General features: G+C 45.6%; 2 protein-coding genes across 4 annotated transcripts in view; both read left to right on the top strand.

The window, feature by feature from the left end:
• LOC147616847 (uncharacterized) overlaps positions 1–17,098 on the top strand; it is a 119,607-nt gene extending 102,509 nt beyond the window's left edge. Inside the window, exons 4-6 of one of the 3 annotated variants that reach the window (XM_086776487.1) lie at positions 1,186–1,235; positions 15,985–16,098; positions 16,961–17,098. In XM_086776487.1, coding sequence (XP_086632613.1) covers positions 1,186–1,235; positions 15,985–16,098; positions 16,961–17,030 — 234 coding nt within the window. In that variant the 3' untranslated portion in view covers positions 17,031–17,098. Of the gene's footprint in view, positions 1–1,185; positions 1,236–15,984; positions 16,099–16,206; positions 16,784–16,960 lie in introns of those variants that run through there. The other 2 variants (XM_086776488.1, XM_086776486.1) reach the window with 2 other exon arrangements.
• Positions 7,116–10,318, top strand: LOC147616848 (uncharacterized). The gene has a single exon (XM_086776485.1). The coding sequence runs from the start codon at positions 7,686–7,688 to the stop codon at positions 9,861–9,863; it is 2,178 nt and encodes a 725-aa protein (XP_086632611.1). The 5' UTR covers positions 7,116–7,685; the 3' UTR covers positions 9,864–10,318.
• Positions 17,099–18,680: the final 1,582 nt, after the last annotated feature.

Genomic DNA, 18,680 nt, shown 5'->3' with positions numbered 1-18,680 from the left:
GTTTTTTCTCAGAGCTCGACTATGTGTGTGTGTGTGTGTGCACGCGTGTTCTCTTGCAGAGCTCCCCCACCATAGCCAACATTCAGCTTGCAATGGACTACATCTGACTTGTGCGCAAGTGGGTTACATCTGACTTGTGCGGAACTTGCACAAAGATTTTGGCACTCACTTGACCCTAGACCTAGACATGTCCCTGGACAAGGCTCACAAAACACAAGTGCCCATCCCAAAATGAGCCTTGAGTGTACTGATTAGCTATAATGTCTATGTGTCACCCTAGTGTAGCAGGTTATCCGCTCACCAATTTATTTTATCTTTGAAAGCAGTTTTTTTCTTTCTTCCTTTATCAGATCTTCAAAATGTAGGCGTCATTTTTGAGTTGTGATATTTCATGCTATATGAAGGCGTAAACACTAATTAAGTAGCACGCTGCACTGTCTCTATTTGTGACTTCATGTTCTTGACTTGAATTTTATTTTCTTATCAACTTTTTGCAAAACTGTTTTAGGGTATGCCTTTCTATCAATGTTTAAACCTTTCTTCCAATATTTATGATTTGGCTGTGTTATTTCCTTCTGCTTATTAGAGTGCATTCCAGAAGATTGAACATGCAAAGTTTTGTTTTTCTGTATTTGGGTTGGGGGGTGGGGGGTGCTGCTGCTTAGGGCTAGCAGGAGCTTCAGCTCTTCACCTCAAAGGAGGCATTTTACTTGGTAGAAGCTTCCATTTGCACAGTAGATGTTTGTATATGCTGTTTAATGATAGTATTATCTGCCCACCAACACATTTTATCATTGAGAGTAATTTTTTTTTTGTACTTATTTTCTTTCTTGTTTACCAGGTTTTTGAAAATGTAGTCATAATGTTATGAGCTTTGTTATTTCATGCTTTATGAAAGCATACAAAATATTTAAGTAGGACTATGTCTCTACCTGTGATTTTATTTATTTGTGTTGCATTTTTTCCCCTTATCATCTTTTTCCAAAACTAGTTCAGGGTATGCCTCTATCAATGTTTAACAGCTCTCTTCCTATCTTTTTTATTTATTTATGGCTGTGTGGTTTCTTTGTGCTAATATAAGTTCATTTCAAAGGATAGAGAGATTTGGCTTGCAATTTCAAATATTATGGAATAATTAGTTGATGCAACATAGAGATTTTTACCAAGACATGTTGGTCGATGCAGGTGAAGGCATTGGAAAATTACGTGAATATTGCTGTTGGTACACCAAACAGGTAGTTTGTCGATTGTTGGCTTTGTACACGTGACATATGACACATGCTTAAGAAACCCATGAGGTGTAATTAAACAAGCATAGTGGAACAAGCTTTTTCCGTTGAAGATCATTTAGCATAACCTGCTAACAAGTATATTGCGGAACTAAAAACACATCATTCACGGGGTTTACGTACAATTCCAAGGGCCTCTTTACACCCGTATTGCCATTTCCATAAGGGAGATATTTTAAAGCTCATAAACCCACATTACACCAGCAGCGGCACCTCAAAACTCCTAAATCGACATTGCACACCATGGGCAAACCACCCTTCTACAGTTCCTTGGGGTACTAAACATTCGTCGTGCTGACGAATTATAAGTGTGCAGTCCAACCAATACAACCACATTTGGAGTACCAATGATAACCTTAGTGAACCACGTGTAAGAAAGCTCTCTAATGCACCAATTTAGGGTCACACCTTGGTTCCTAGCCTAATGCACCAAGGGCGGGTCACAGCCTATACCCCCTTGGTTCCTAAAACTCACTCACACCACATGCTGTGATTCCGGGGTTGATGCCCAACCATACAAGCCATCAATTCATCCTACACACACATGAAATGGTGACACACATGCATGCATGAGAACGGGCCCAACAGGAAAATGCAGCTTGCGAGGAGGTTCCATGAAGTTGAAGAGCCGATGTTGTGCCGTTATAGTTGGTGTATGATCACATGGTGAGGCTTATTATGGAATAGATGAAGCACCTGAGATTGAGAGTGAAAGAAATTAAGTTATAGTAATGTCTTCAAAAGTGCCCAAAGTATCTATGAGACCAAAATGAAGTGTGGACACTCAATTAATGAAGCTCACGGAGAAGTTGTAACCAATTGGACATGCGAGATGAGTGCCACATTGGGAGCAATGGGTAGTTTACATATTTTTTAGCTCCATTTGGTGCGTATGGCTTTGACAGCTGCTCTCTTGTGGTGGAAAGACCACCTTGGGCACCACTCCGTGACCTGCTGGGGTGATTGTCGCAAGGCAGACTTGCCCGTAGATTACCCTCGTGAGTTGAACAAACAATGGGAGTGTTTTATCCAGAATCGTGGCAAGTCCATAAAACCGGCTATCTCGCTTGTTTTTGGATACTTTTGCTCATGCTCCCCAAGGGCTGACTGGTGGTTGGAGCAGGATGAGCAATTTGTGGATGGTTTTGAACCATCTTTGGATGCAGATGTTCGTGCACATCAGCTCTATGATCTTGTAGATGCCGTTCATCTTGGTACAATCCTTGAGACGCGGGAAAATTCCAAGTCTGGGACTCAATAACAGTGCAACAGAAAGGGAAAGACAAGGGTAGTTAGTCCAAGGCCAAGGATAATAAGAACAAGGTAAGTGGGGGAGCCTCGGTGACTCGCCTCACCTCTCAAGAGCTTGTGCCAAGATGGCTTCTGGACAGTGCTTTTATTGTGACTCCACTGAGCATTTTGGAATGGATTGCATGAAGAACACGAGGAAGCATAATGTTAAGGGCAAGGAGAAGTCCAAGGAGAAGGCCAGTTTGTCTGCCACAACCGTATCTATGACACCGGCACCATCTACTCCCCCTCCAGCTCCTACCAGTACCACAACTTCTCTTCACTTGACCCGGTTTAGGGGGATCTCAATGGTCCTTGGCCGGCATGATACGGTGATGTGCCAATCGATGCTGCATGGACATTTGGTGTCCACTCTTTGATGGAGCAGCCTCGGAGGACATCATTAGAGACCGTGTGGTTGAGTGGTTGAAGTTGTCTACGATGGTAGTCACCAGTGGCGTAGTCCTAGCTACCACCATGATAGGCAAGCGGAAGAAATCAAACCAGTTTCGGGTTGCAGAGACCTTGGGTTGGCTTTTGAGAGTTTCCGAACATCGCACGACACCTTTGGATCAGGTGGATATTATTCTAGGCCACCCACGGTTGTATGATCATGTGGGCACGATCTTATCACACAAAGCACAGGTTGACTTTTCAAATTCTTGCGGCCAAGTTTGGGAAGAAATACGGAAGGCGCAAGCAAAGCAAGTCCGCGAGGCTGACAAACATCGTCGGGATAGTACCTTCAAAGAAGGCTGGGAGGCTGCAACAGTTGCGTGAAGCTCTGAAGAAGAAAGGCCCATTCAAGTTTATCAAGAAGCTTAGTGATGTAGTCTTCAAGCTGGAGTTACCCAGCCATCCAATGTTTCATTCAAGCAACCTTGTAGAGTATCATGGGCCCGAGCTAAGCGCTTCGCCGGATGAGGATGAACCCAAGTTGGTGGATGATGGAGGATTACATGAGGTCTTAGTACCAGAGTAGGTTGTTTTGTACTAGTACAAGCAGGGTTCTTGTCAAAAATAGCTCCGGCATCTCAAGGGATACCCAATCCAGCAAGCAGTCTGGTTTGATGAGGATTAGGTCACAAACGAGTCTCGCCCGTTGTTGAGAACCTTATCAAGAGGTCATGCAACTGAGGACAGTTGCAACGCAAGTAGGGGAGAATGTGACACCTATGAGTATGTAGGCACGACCAGACATCAAAAAGCAGCCGATAGACATAGTAGGAGAGCGTGAGCAATATTGCTGGCCGACTTGGAGCATTGGTGCATATATATATATGTAGGTAGCCAAATCGGCATATTCATTTGCTTTCCTTAGTGTTGTACTTCGCAGAGCGTTTCTTCGTAGGCGAATTGCTATTAGCTAGGAGTGAATAGCAGGTCACTGGGCTGTGATTTGACGGCTTCATTCTCAGCCACATCTTTTACTTGAATTTCAGTTGTATTACTTCTTTCTTGTACATAATACAAAGAAGTAGTTTAGAACTCATGTGTGCTGTATGTGTGATTCCTCTGCACTCTTCTTTCTATTTCTGGAAAACCCTCGCACATAGGCGCAAGTGTTCTACAGTTGTTGTCTTGATCACCTGGTGGGAGCCCAAAAAGTTTGTAATGGAGGCTTGAGAGGTGTTCGGCTCATCCTGTCTCCTTGAGAGGTGTTTGGCTCATCCTGTCTCCTTGAGTGCTCCCTCACAAGAGTGATGGAAAAGCTCCATTAAGTACAAGACATCTCTGATCTCTATACTGCATTAGCCATGAGAAGGGAAATGAAATGTCCCATGTATCTCATACATAGTTCCCAGGAGTTTCCGAAACGCTTGATTTAAAACGGGTTTCAGAAATGTTTCAGAAGTTTCATATGTTTTTGAAATTGCAAAAAAAAGTTTCAAACAAAAATGCAAATATATATATATCAGCAAGAAAAATACTTGAAAAACATGACTCATGAGAATTTAGAAAACACATTGGATTCATGATTATTCAATGTAAAGAGTGATTTAATGCTAGAAAACAACACCCGTATTCATCTCTCTAGAATCCACATTCCATACATGATACTGGGCAGCCAAGAGTCTGGTACTTCACTTAACACAATGACTCCAAAGAGTTCTGACAATCACACAATGTCATAATAAAGATAAATCATGATGACTCCTTAGAGTCATGACAATCACACAATGTCCCGCTATATCGAATGAAGTACATAGATAAATGACTGAAGGCTCATGATAGTTCAAGACTCATTCTCCTGCCCATCATCCTCATCCTCCTCTCCATTACGCTCATCCTTACTCTCACTACTAGTACCACTGGTTGAGTCCTTCTCAAATGCCTCATTCTCATGATCTGCTAGTGTCGCACTAGTACTAGCAAGTGCTTGGGATCGTGTACCATGAGATGTGGCTGTACTCTCCTCATACAACATGGAATAGATATCTCTCTCATCTTGAGGGATGTCGGGGATCTCCTCGCACTTTATAAGAGCTCTATCCTGCCTCTAGCTCTTCACTCAAGAGGCTACAAAAAAAGTGTTTCTCACCCAATCTAGCTTTCCCACATCTTCTATCATCAAATCAAGGCTATGTGCAGCACAGGGTTTCCATACAATCTTGGGGAACACTTCTTCAAGCATCCTTCCCATGGAATCACAATTCGACCCATTGTCTGTTATCACCTGGACAATGTTGTTTGGGCCAATCTCTTGTATAGCCTGACGTATATGCCTGAAGGTCAACTCCCCTGTCACACGAGTGTCTCTGCCACAGAGGCATCTATGGCATGAATAAACATAGTGCCTTTGCATGAGGAGACCAGAATGTTATAAACCAAGGTTGCATCCAAACGCCGTTTGGCTTTGATCCAAATGTTTGGAACGATTGAAACGTTCTCTAACGTTTGGAAACATTAGTGAACGTGGGATTGTGATTTTTAGGGATTTTCCCTTAGGCATGTAGTAGTAACCCATCCATCTGCATTCTTGCATAGCATATAGGGTTGCACATGAGCCGAAACTTACCGAAAACAGGGAAGCCCTGAAGCACTTAGAAAACTTGCAATCAAAGGGATACAAGGCTAGGGGCTGAAGGTGGGAGGAAAGAGCGGGGGGGGGGGAGAGGAAGCAGCGGCAAGGGCTAGGGAGGAGGCGAAGGAGAGAGGGGAAGGACAAGGCTCAGGGGTAGAAATGAGGGGGGAGGGGGGGGGTCGCAGGGCAGGCAGGAGGGGGGCGAAAGAGACGGAGGGGGGGAGGCATAGACGGGGGACGGTGACGGTGACGGGGACGGGGAACGGCCATAAGTAGAGAACGGGGACGGGGGAGGGAACGGCACTCAAAAAATACTTTTAAAAAAAAAATTTCTACTCTACACTTATTCTACTTTGGAAGTAAATCAAAATGAGCACAAATTTACACTAAAATGGTAAGCTTTTGAGTCATATTAACAAAATACGCCAATCAAAGAGTGAAGGCGTTCACGATTGATTGTATTAATAATTAAGTAGATACAAAATGAGTCATGACTCAAGAGTCAGGACTAAGCCTTAAGGAGGCAAAATACATGGACGGACTCAAATGAGTCAATGACAAAAAAGTGCTAAAGACTAGAGGCTAGAGGCTAGAGCTAAGTAGTAAGGCCCATGAATCATGATCCATGAATGATCATCCACGTGAAGTGCTCGCCTCATGGTCATGGGTAGCTTGTGTCAAAGAAGCATCAAGCTCATCCTCAGTCTCATCCTCACTGGCATGGTGCTCCTGCACCTCATCCTCTTGTTGCTCTTCTTGTTGACTCATCTCCCACTGGGTGAAGGAATCTGCCTTTTTGGTCACGCTCTTGCAAAGCATTCGCAAGTTCGCTCTGACGAAGACAAGGCCATTGGCACGCTCTACCCCGAGTCGGTTCCTCTTCCTGGAGGCAATGTGGCTGTAGGTACTCCAAAGTTGCTCCAAGCAAGAGGAGCTGACGGCCTCGCTAAGTATGCAGATGGCAAGCTGCTGCAGCTCCGGTCCATCCGAACCAAAGTCCTCCCACCATAAAGCAGCACTAACTTTGGAGCGGTCAACCTGTGCATCATGACAGCCATAGGAGCCATGAAATGACCTGTACATCGAAAGCTGGTCCCTGATCTTGCGCCTAACTGATGCATCAGGCACAAGACGATCCAAGATGATCCTCTATCCAGCGCTCACCTCCCGGTCGCTCTCCTGCTTGTTGCCTTGGAATTCTGGGTCCACCACATAAGCTGCTACATGCAATGGAGAGTAGTAGGAATTCCACCTTCCTAGACACAAGGCATGGATCTCCTCGTATCTTTCTTCGTCAGGCACGAAGTCTTTCAACTTCTCTATCATGCGATCCATGGCCTCGTAGACCTTGCCTATGCATGGTTGCATAGCGTCTACAATCCTCAATAGGTGGACTATGGGCCTCATCATAGCATCTGTGGTCATAGTTGCATTCAAACGCGTTTGATACGCGAAGCAAACGTTTACAAACGTTTGAAAAAAAAAACGTCTGAAAAAAATTTCAAACGTGGACTTTTTTGGGGGTTTTTTTTAACGCTTCGTCGCCCATCGCATCTCTTGCGCCCCCGCCCACCGTCTCTCTCTATTTCGCCCCGCCCATCGTGTCAAGGGAGTCGAGCGTATCTCTCTTGCAAGTTGCGCCCACTCTCTCTCGAGTGACGAATCTGCCCGCCCATCGTGTCTTGAGTCTAGACTCTCTCGAGTCTCTCTCTTGCTCGACTGTGCAGGCACAGCAGGTTGAGGCAGCCCTGCACAGTGCACACAGCCGGGCAGCCCATCTCTCTCTCTTGCGAGATTGTGCAGGCACAGCAGGCTGAGGCAGCCCTGCACAGTGCACACAGCCCATCTCTCTCTCTTGCGTGACTGTGCAGGCACAGCAGGCTGAGTCAGCCCTGCACACAGTGCACACAGCCCATCGATTCTCGAGCAGCAGTCTTTCTCTACTGAAATTTGAAGGCCCAGCACTGCCACTCGCCAGCAAGCAGCAGCAAGCACCTTCCACTGGTGGGACTCAGCAGGTGGGAGTCGGGACTCGGGACGAATATACAGGTAAGTTGGTAACAGGGTTTTAACTTGTGCAAATGGGACGAAAGCGCAAAGCTGAATGGGAGCATGTGTCCATTTTGAAAACAACTGAAAAAGGCCAGACTACATGTAGATGCAAATATTGTGGGCACACTTGGGATGGTGGTCCATCGCGAATAAGGGCACATATTCTTGGTTTATCAGGTCATGGTGTGGGAAAATGTAATGCTGCACCCCAAAATGTAAAAGATGTATGTCGCAGATTGCATGTGGGTGGAGTGCAAGACTCCATGGCAAACATTGATGCATGCGTATCTGATTTGGGAGAGGCTTCTCATGGTAGTGTCGATGTACATGCATCAAATGTTGCAAGTGGTATTGGGCCTTCTAGCTCTCAACAGCACGTGAGCAGAAAGAAGGTGTCAAAGACACAGGGTGCTCTAGCTAAAGCTTGGGATGTACAAGCACGAAAAGAGGCAAACATTGCTCTTCGTCGCTTCTTCTATGCGGAAGATGTTCCTTTTTGGAAAGTTAGAAGCCCATATTTTCTTGACATGGTGAAGGCAATTGGGCAAGTTGGGCCAAGCTATAAGCCTCCCTCATATAACAGCTTGCGTACAAAAGAGCTTGTGGATGAAGTCAAATGCGTTGATCGTGACTTGCTAGACATTAGAGAAAAGTGGAAGAGATATGGATGCAGCATTGTTTGTGATGGATGGTCAGATGCAAGGCGCAGGCCAATTATCAATGTAATGGCTACATCCATATATGGGTCTGTTTTCATAAAAGCAGTTGATACAAGTGGGGAGTTCAAATCTGGCGAGTATATTTTTGGCATCTTGAAAGATGTAATCCTTGATATTGGCCCCGATTATGTAGTGCAGGTGTGTATGGATAATGCCTCAAATTGTTTGCGGGCTGGTGATTTGATCGAGCAAGAGTGGCCTAACATCTTCTTCACTAGATGCACTTGTCATTGTTTGGATCTATTGTTGGAAGATATTGGCAAGCTTCAATGGATTGCTCCTATTTTGGCTCAAGCAAATCTAATTGTGACATTTGTTACACGGAAGCACACAATCTTGGCTTTGTATCGTCAATTTAGTAAAAAGGAATTATTGAAGCCATCGATGACGCGCTTTGCTTACTCTTTTATAATGCTGGTGAATTTATTGGATGACAGATGCTACAATGGGTTGCGTCGTATGGTTGTTAGTGAAGCTTGGACAAGGAAAAAGGTCTCACGTACCGTGAAAGGCTTGGATGTGGCTAACATTATATTGGGTGCAAGCTTTTGGCAGGAGGCTAAAGTGATTGTGAAAATTTGTGCACCTATTTTAAAGATCCTTCGTCTTGCAGATAGAGAAGGCGCCACCATGGGTCTCATGTATGAGATGACAGATCGCATGGTTGAGAAGCTGCAGGTTGTAGGAGGAGTGGATGCAAATAAACTGCAAGACATTAAGAATCTTAGTGTGGATAGGTGGGATATGATGCATTCACCTTTACATGCTGCAGCCTATGTTTTGCATCCTATTTGGAGAGCTAAGAATCCTGGTGGTGACAGAGAGGTGCATGAAGGTTGGATGACTGTCATGGAGAGATATACAAAATATGATGTGGATATGCAAGGTGTTCTATGTGATGAACTTGACACTTATAAGTCCGAAGCAGGTGCATTTGCTCGTGCTGTGGCTAGAGATGAGAAAAGAATGCATCAAGCTGTCAAATGGTGGGAAACATTTGGGGCCCAGACACCCAAATTGCAACAGCTGGCTATAAGGGTGCTCTCACAAGGGACTTGTGCCTCCCCATGTGAGAGAAATTGGAGCACATTCTCTCTTATCCAAACAAAGAGAAGGAACAAGTTGCTTCCAAAAAGAACAGAGCATCTTGTATACATTCACACCAACCTTCGCCTTATCAACAAGATCAAGCAAGGAGGCTACGAAAAGATGGAGGTCACATTGGAAATGATTAACAAGGAGAATGATGATGATAGATTTCTTGCATTGCAAGAGACACAAGAAGAGGAGCAAGAGGATGTTGTAGCCTCATTATCGCATACGGGGGCAAGCAGAAGTGATATCGTTGGCACCAGTTCCCTTGGTGAGCATGATGATGATGATGATGATGATGATGATGATGATGATGATGACGATGATGATGATGATGATGAGGAGGAGGAGGAAGAAGGGGAGGATGACTCTATTTCAGAGAATGATCTATCATGATTCATTTAGGTGAAGACTCGCGTAGAGTCTAGTTTGTATGAGTCATGACCATCTCCCCTTCCTTCCTTGTTGTTTAGTTCTGTAGTTGCCAGGGCACTTTTTACCTTCTTTAGGAGGGGTTTTTTCCCCTGGCTTTATCATTTTGTATCAGCTGGCTTTTGTTCTCTAGAGTCTAGACTCTACACTAGTCACTCTAGAGTCTACACTGCAGTTTGAACTTTGCGCAGTGCACAATGCGCATTTCAATTTTCAATTTTCATTTGCTTCAATTCAATTGCTAGTTTTGAGGTGCTTCATGTTATGATGTTTTAATGTTCAAGTAAATATGGATTTGTTTAAAAAATGCTAAAAAATTAGGGTTGCGTTTGATTCAGGTCAAGGGTTTGAATCAAACTCGTATCATACTTTCATACTCGTTCGCGTTTGACGTTTGATTGACGTTTGAAAAAACTATGTCTGTGGTCTTGGCTCTTCACACGCTCCCACCAAGAGGCGTCATCCGCCCGTAGCCTACACTCTTGGCGAGTCTTTGTACGGGACTCTTGCATGGCGACAAACTCGTCGCTAAGGAAGAGCCCCCTCAAAGCACCGCTACAATCCTTCAACCGGCCCAACATGAGAAAGTTGTAGGCAAACCAGGTGTCGGAATATTTGAGGAGAGAGAGACATGACCTCTTGTTGAACTCATGCCGAAGTCTTTGGTAGTTGAGGACAAAGGAGACCATGGTGTTGGCCTCCTCAATGAGTGGGCTGATCCATGGTAATGCCCCAATGTCCTTGAGGAGGTTGTTTAGGCAATGAGCCATACAAAAGGACACCGTGACATGTCCATACATACCTTGGAGAATAGCTCCCGTCGCCCTATTGGAAGGCTCCCCATCCGCAACAAAGTCCACTACATGCTCGGGACCAACGATCTCCATGGTGGTAGCCCACTCCGCCGCAAGCACATCCGCGCTCTTCCCAGTGCCGGATGCATCATGAGATGAGATGAAGTACATCTCTTCGCGGGAATATGCAACCACGCCGTGAATACTCCTCTTGCGGGTGTCACTCCATCCATCCACAATGAGGGAGACTCCGTTCCTCTCCCATTGCCGCTTTGTGTTGTTGGCCGCTTGCTCTACAATGCGCTTCTCCTTCTCGAGCAATGTAGTGCACAAGCTCTCGGATGAGGGGGGCGTATAGGTTGAGCCATACTCCCCAATCTTCTTAACCATGACCTTGAAGTATTCCGACCTAGTCAAGAAAGTAATTTACTAATGAGAAGGGGACTAGGATGATGAAAACATGAATGATGAATTGGCAATGATCGATTGCACTTACCTAGCCGCTTGAAAGGCAATGTGGTCGTGGAAGAAGAAGCGGGCCACCACCGTATCCGCCTCCTTCAACTTGGGGTTCCAATTCTCCCCAAGTGTAGATTGTCGTCGTGGGCCACGTAATGGTTGAGAGGCCGTGGAGATGGAGGGTGCCGGCATCGTGGATGGAGTAACATTCCGACTTGATGGTGAAGGTGATGGTGTGCATGATTCCGATCCACTACATGACTCCATTGTAGAGGCTTAAGTTCTTCTCCCCATCGTCGCGGGATCCACAGCCACTCGTGGTGTCCTTCTTGTCGCTTCGACCGCCTCGTAGACGCTAAGTTTGTTAAGAAGTTCCCGTCTCTTCTCGGACGTGACATTCGTGCAAAACCTCACCTCATGCCCACTCTCATGTAAGAGGTGGGCTCGCACTTCGTCGGCGCCACCTGTTTACCGGTACGGGCAAAGCTTGCATACCCATGGCCGAGAACCGCCTCCATGAGCGGATGGGGTGTAGTTAACCTCCTCCCACCATGTCCATCCCGTTGTCCTTCTACGGGAAGCCCCCGCACGTGAGGAGATGCCATGGTTGAAGATGGCTTGACTCTTGAGCCTTGAGGAATGAGAGAGAGAGAGAGAGAGAGAGAGAGAGAGAGAGAGAGAGAGAGAGGCCTAGAGCCTAGAGGCTTGGAAGTTAGAAGACTCAAGAGGCTTGAGAGAGAGAGAGAAATGAAATGATATATTAACGTCCTCAAAAGGCCAAAATGACCTTTGAGACCAAAAAGGTTACAACAATTGGTGGATGTGATACAATGTCTGTGTAAGAAAAGCTAAAACAACGAAGCAACTAACTGAAACTGAAACAAAAACTATGAGGAAAAGTAAGGTACTAGGAGCTCCTAATAGAGAGAGAGAGAGAGTCTAGATAGTAGGGCGGCGGCCCGCGGGCCTTGTGTGAGAGGCTTGGAATTTGGAAGTTGGAAGTTAGAAGAAGCTTGAAAGCTTGAAAGTTGTGTGTGCTTGTAGCCTTGTAGAGGCTTGTTCTTATATAGATAGGCAAGAGAGAGAGGCAAGCCTCAAGGGCAAGAGAGAGAGAGAGGGCCAAGGCTCAAGGCTCAAGGGCCAAGGCCAAGGCCAAGGCCCAAGCCATAAACAGCCAAGCCAACAGCCATAAACGGCTAGAAACGGCGAATGCAACGGCTAGAAACGACGAACGCAACGGCAGAAAATCGCGCAACGGCTCCGTGCCGTCCCTCCACAGAGCCGTCCCCCACCGGCGTCTCCGTTCCTGAAGGCGTCCCCGTCCCCGTCCCCGTCCCCGTCCCCTGTGAGTGACGCTTCCTAGGGGACGTCTGTCCGTCCCCGTCGCCGGTCCGTCCCGTTTCCGCGTCCCTCCGTTCCAAGCACTCGTCCCTTCCGTCCCTTGTGACTATGGGGGGGGGGGGGGGGGGGGTGGGGGGGCAGGCGGAACTGAGGGTGAAGGAGGAAGGGGGGGGGGGGGGGGGGGGGCAGGCGGGACTGTGGGTGAAGGAGGAAGGGGGGGTGCGGGGTGTGGGGCAAAGGGAGTAGCCTTCCAAGCCTTAAGGCTTTCATAAATGTGCCTTGGTATGGCCTTACAAGGTCCGGTAGCGGTAGAGGGGCGACAATCTGCAACTGATGGTGAGCAGTGGTGGACAACTGGCAAGAGGTCACACACAGTAGGTGGCAGTATCTGATGTGCACAGACAGCAAATGCACGTCATGATCACGCTTTGTGATGGAATCAATGGACAGCAAAAGCACAGGAGCAGCAACAATCAATGGAATGCTTGGTGGAATCTCCAGCACAGCGACGGACATCAGATGGACGGGTTTGTCAATGGATAGCAAAGGCGACGTGCAAGAGCGGCAGGGTGCGGAGGTTGATGTGGATCAGATACCACTGAAGGGTCAACAGATAAGGAGGGGAGAGAGTGTGAGGTAGTCGTGGAGAGAGAGAGAGAGAGAGAGAGAGAGAGAGAGAGAGGGAGAGAGAGACATGTTCAAAAGGCCAAAGCGACCTATGAGACCAAAATAGTTAGATCAAGTCCATGTGATACAATGTCTGAGTTACATTAAAAAATGGTAATGCTAGGAACAAAAAAGCTAAAGCTGGTACTAGAATTGAAATCGTATAGCTCTCTACCATCATCCTAATATATCCAACATTGGGAGCTACTGCATGGTGCTCAGGGTGGTGGGATTGAGTTGGCAAGAGAAGGTCCTCCTATGGTGGGAGATGATGGCCGCGATGTGCCTGAAGTAGCGAGGCCCCTGTGGGCGAGGGCATTGTGCTTTGCAAAGCTAAGTGGCTCTGTCTAATCGCACTCCTCTCGATTGGGCTCGAACTGTTGCCGCCCGGGGTTTGGGTGAAAGGGTGGGGGTTGCTGTAGAGGTCTCTACATGGATCCAAATGTAGGGGGGACTGCTCTAAAGGTCTCTGCCCGGAAGAAGTCTGTAAGTGCCCTCTGCCTTGGTCCCCTCACTGCTGCTGGCCTATGGTGTAGTAGGGACTCTCTGGGTTTGTGGAGCTCCAAGAGGAGTCCTAGGCATCTCTGATGATGGTAGTCCATGACCCTAGAAAGTGGTCCAAATCCATCACGGAAGAGACAATGGAATCTCCCCCTGATTTTGTAGTATAGCGGGCACCTACATATGTAATGCTCCTCTGTCTCAGCCTCTATGTGACAGCTCACATATCCAATCTGCTGGTGCAATCCTCATTGGTCCATATTTGGCTGTCTCTATCCGCAGCTGATGGGAGGATGTACGGATCTGGCCAACTGCACGCTTCTCCAAAAAAGATAGGTGTGTGTGCATGTATCTCAGCCATGTGATGAAGCCATCCTCTGTCAAGTGAAGCATGTGGTCACGGTAGAAGCTAATCTTCGTCCCCAGGGGTTGTGCGGGTGACCTCCAAGTCCTCTGAGTATCAAGCTTGATGATATTTTGCTGGATCACTGTGTTCTGCTCTGTGTGGCTGAGGTCATAGGTGGGTGCCAGTCAATCTGACACCTCATCAATGTAGAGTCCAAAGAGGGTAGGGGACAATTGGCAGGCCTGCTTTACTCCAATTGTGCTGTGTATAATTATCTGAGTCTCCCCTTGGGGCACATACTCGGCCCGTCACCGACTCATATAGGGAGAGAATTGCCCATGATAGCTCCACTGGGACTCTGAAGTCCTGTAGTCTCCTCACCAGCGGGGCTCGTGGGACTGTATCAAACGCCTTGTGGAAATCTACAAAGCAGCAATAGATCCTCTTCCTATGAGCTCTACCATGCTCAATGATGGCCCTCAATCTGAAAATATGATCTAATGTGGAATGCCTTTTCCTGAACCCCGCCTGCCCTGGTGCTCTAGGTCGCTGTGCCTCCGCCCATCTACTCAGCTCATGTTCCAAAATAGATCCATAAAGCTTGGCCAGTGTGTAACCAGTCATGATAATTCTATAGTTATTTGGATCTATAGCATTTCTTGCCTTCAGGATAGGTACGATAGTGTTACATGACCAGATGTGAGGAAAGCCCTCACAAAGAGCCTTGTTAAACACATGGACTAGTATGGGTGCTAAAATGTCATTGGCCTGGGGAAAGTGCCCAGCTACCAAACCATCATGATCCTGTGCCTTCCCATGCTGCAACCTGTCAATGGCATCTCTCACCATGCCTAGACTGAAAAGGGATGACTGTGAGGGGCTAGCTCCTGGTGGGTGGGGTATGGGTGGCTGATTAGGAGCCTGATAAAGGGAGGTGGCGTAAGTGTGCCAGGTATGTGAGAGAGAGAAGATTTGCACGACTCACAAAGCTTATTATTATTCAAAGGTTGGTTACATATACAGCCTTTAAGGCCAGCTACCTCAAAGACCTACATTGAATGCACACTTATCTACTCATTTTAAGAGTAGGTTCATACACAAACACTAATGACTCATAGGGGCCATTCACACGTGAGCACCGAATCCCAACACAACACTGGTCTTTGTTTCTCCTCAGTGCCTTCAGTTGGTAGTAACACATCGACCTTGTGTGCTAAGCCTGACCTACACCGATAGTCACTCAATCAACCGTGTCCCTTCTATGAGAGCTCACCGGAAGTGCTTGTGCAGTGTATATATGTCTTCCTGTTGTCGTGGCACATGCATCTGAGGACTCATGGAGATAGATTCTGTTCTTCATGCCAAAATTCGTCACAACAGCACTGAATGTTGTGAGTTTATTTCGGCAGGCTCAGGATGCATTTTGTAAGACCAAGGTTTTATCTTAACTTGTGAACCAGCATCCTTTTCAGTTAACAAAGCAGTTGGTATGTTCTGCTTTGCTAGCTTTGCCATTAACTTTCAAATGTGTCTGCTGCCAATGAGGTGATAGCTCAAGTGGTGAAGATGTTTGTTTAAGACTTGGATGTCGTGGGTTCAAAACCGCAATAGGTGCTTCCTCGGTGGCATTGCCTACGGGTGAATAAGAAAGTGCCTTCGGGTGAGCGCCTACGGGCGGTGAAAAATGGTAACTTCAGGAGGTTCTTGGGCCTACGGCTAGTCGGAAAAAGAGAAAAAGCTGGTTCCATGTGAAATATCTTTTTTTTTCGAAATGTATCATGTAGATCTGGTTATAGAACCTTCAAAGGTTTATTCTTAATACGGACTATGTTGCTCTGTACTCTTTTATCTTTCAACGAATTTAATTTCCATTTTTTTTGTGGGAGCTCTCTTGCGTTAAGCAGGTATTTAATCAAGTTGTTCAGTAAGTGTGGACTTGTGTACAAGTGAATGTTGACAATTTGTACTCTCTTTACAGAGTAAAGAAGCTTATAGACATAAGTGCATTGGGGTTAGGATCAGTTTCCGTAGTCCTGCTGGATATGTATGAGGATGCTAAAGGGCTTACAATTTTCACCATTCCACAAGTCAAGTAAGTCAAACGCACAGTTTCTTTATGTATCTAGTGCTTTCAATTCACATTTATTACAAGCTGTCTGAAGTAGAATGTGAACAACTTCTCCGATTTGCTTCTCATCAGGGCTGATTTTCTAGAGCTCTACAAATATCATTTCCACCAGCGAGCCTTAAGCAGGAAAATCAAATTTTGTTTTTATTAGGAGAGCTTGTGTGTATGACGAGTCATATTTCAGTTTGTCTGTTCATGAAAAATCTGGTGGCAGTACTACAATCGTCCAAATGCTCCCTCATCAAGATTGATAGGATAGAGAGGCAAAGGGCTTCCTTATCAAGATCTGGTTACAGTGAAGGCTCTTAAGAAGAATACTGCATCTTTGATAGGATAATGGAGACTAGGTTTAATCTGTCTGGTTACAGTTTTTTTAAGGTTGCGGTGTTGAGAGGCGAAACCATCCTTGTTGTTGTTGTAGAGATCAGCAGCAGGCAGACATCTCATCATATATGCATCTCTCTGCTCCAATATAATGTAATAAGACTGTTTCCTCAAATAAAAGATTGTGTGCCTCATTGGATGATGGTGACACGTGTATGTGGATGTACACCGGTGTTGATAAAATCCTTCTCCAGATGAAAAAAACCTATTGAATGAAAGTATGACGATTTCCTCTTCAACTTATGTTAAAAAAAGGATTGTTGTATTAGAGTCCTCAAAACCTTGGCTCCACCCCTCTTATGCATATATATCCTTGAGCATTTCTACTTAGATGCAGAGCTCTTGCAAGTGATGATAGATGTATGGAGGTTTCATGACTTTTTTAATTGGCCTAAAGAGTGTAGGATCTCCATTGTAACGTGTCGTCGTTTTTTTACCACAGGGTGGCCTTACTGAGGAGACAATTCCTTGACCATGAGAGGGCTAAGAAACACGTGTTATTCGAATTATAGAGGGGATATGAAAAGCACCCCAATGCCCAATGGATTACATGTGTTGTTAGGGTAGAGCTTTAGTACTCTCTAGAGCAAAGAGTGGATTGTCACTACCATGCCCATGAGTCATTTTTTACCTTGATGAGAGGTGGATGCAATAAACACTTCTTTACTTGTCATGGCCAATCTGATAGCATAGAAAGTGTGATAGTTGTCATGAGGGATCACTTCACTCGTATTTTTGTATGGTGAGGAGGATTGCTTATGACTTTTATTGTCGACTTCTTACCTATGTGCCTTATACTCCTTAGAGGGATAGGATTCAGCGGAAGTTATGGGTTACTTTGCCTTAGATAGTCACAGAGGACGTGTGTATGTCACTTGACGCCCCCTTCTACGTTGAGGAGTTCAAATAGGCACTACATGCATTACCCAACGCCACATGTATGGGGACGTTGGCCTTTCACCCATCCTTTTCGTCACATTTTGGGATGACTTTGGGGAACATATCACTATGGCCGTTCAATAAATGTGAATATAAGGAGCATGCTTTCACCTCTCCCAAAAGGTGGCGATAAGACGAATATTGTTTGATGGAGGCCTATCACATTGCAAGGGATTGTTGCCTAGAGAATACTGTAAGCATGAGGTTGCAGGAGTATTGAAAGATGTGATTCATGATACACAAAATGGGTTGCTTCAAGGAAGAAGAATATCTTCTCCTTTTGGGAGGTGATTCAGTGGACTAAGGAACGCAACAAACCCTAGTCATCTTATTGTTGGACTTTGAGGAGGCATACGATACAATTGATTGGGATATCCTTGAGGGAACCCTTGCATGCACGGGATTTCCTCAAGACTGGATCAAAGTATTTCATGCTTGTATCTAGACGCTCATCAAAGTAGTGTGCTCACATATGGTGGTAAAAAAGATCACTTCTACATCGGTCGCTCTGTATGACGAGTGCTCTTTGTCCCCATGTTATATAATTGTTATTGAGGCTATTAGCATCTTTCTTCGCTCCATTGTTGGAGTTTCTGGTTTGAGTTTGCCTTTGCTTAGTGAGGTAGAACTTGTAGACTCGGAGCTTGTTGATGATATGTTCATCGAGGTCTCATGCATATGTTTATGTTTCTTTCATATAGCATTGGAGTAGTTTTGGCTAGCTACAGGGGTTCTAAATAATTGGCACAAATCAGTTGGTTTTTGGATTAGTGACTCACAAAGAGTTAATTGGGTGTAGAGCTCAAGTTTTACTTGGATTGATAGAGGAGGTACTACGAGATATTTCATAGAGCATAGGAAGTCCATAGAACTAAACCAATTCACATTTCCAAGTTCAAGAAGAAATTTGATGAAACTATGAATCCTATTCTATGTGTTGAAATGTTCAATCAAATTTATGAAGTATAGAAACATGCCAACAAAATGGGGTTGCAAAAGGGACAAACATGCATATTGCAAAAGTTTCCCATGCATTGATGAACGCGACAGGGATGCCTCAAGTCAAGTAAGTGCATTTGGCTTAACCTTAGACATGAAAGGAGAACAATGTTTTCAATCCCTTAAACTTGGAAGTTGCATTCACAGTTGTGGGTCGCCACATAGTAGACCTAGATGGAGTCCCATCAACAATACAATGTAGAGTAACTAGAGGAAAAGTGCAT

The sequence above is a fragment of the Cibotium barometz genome, chromosome 37 (assembly GCF_041138505.1).
Source record: "Cibotium barometz isolate CiBa-2024 chromosome 37, ASM4113850v1, whole genome shotgun sequence".
NCBI classification, from domain to species: domain Eukaryota; kingdom Viridiplantae; phylum Streptophyta; class Polypodiopsida; order Cyatheales; family Cibotiaceae; genus Cibotium; species Cibotium barometz.
This window is presented reverse-complemented; position numbering and strand designations above follow the sequence as displayed.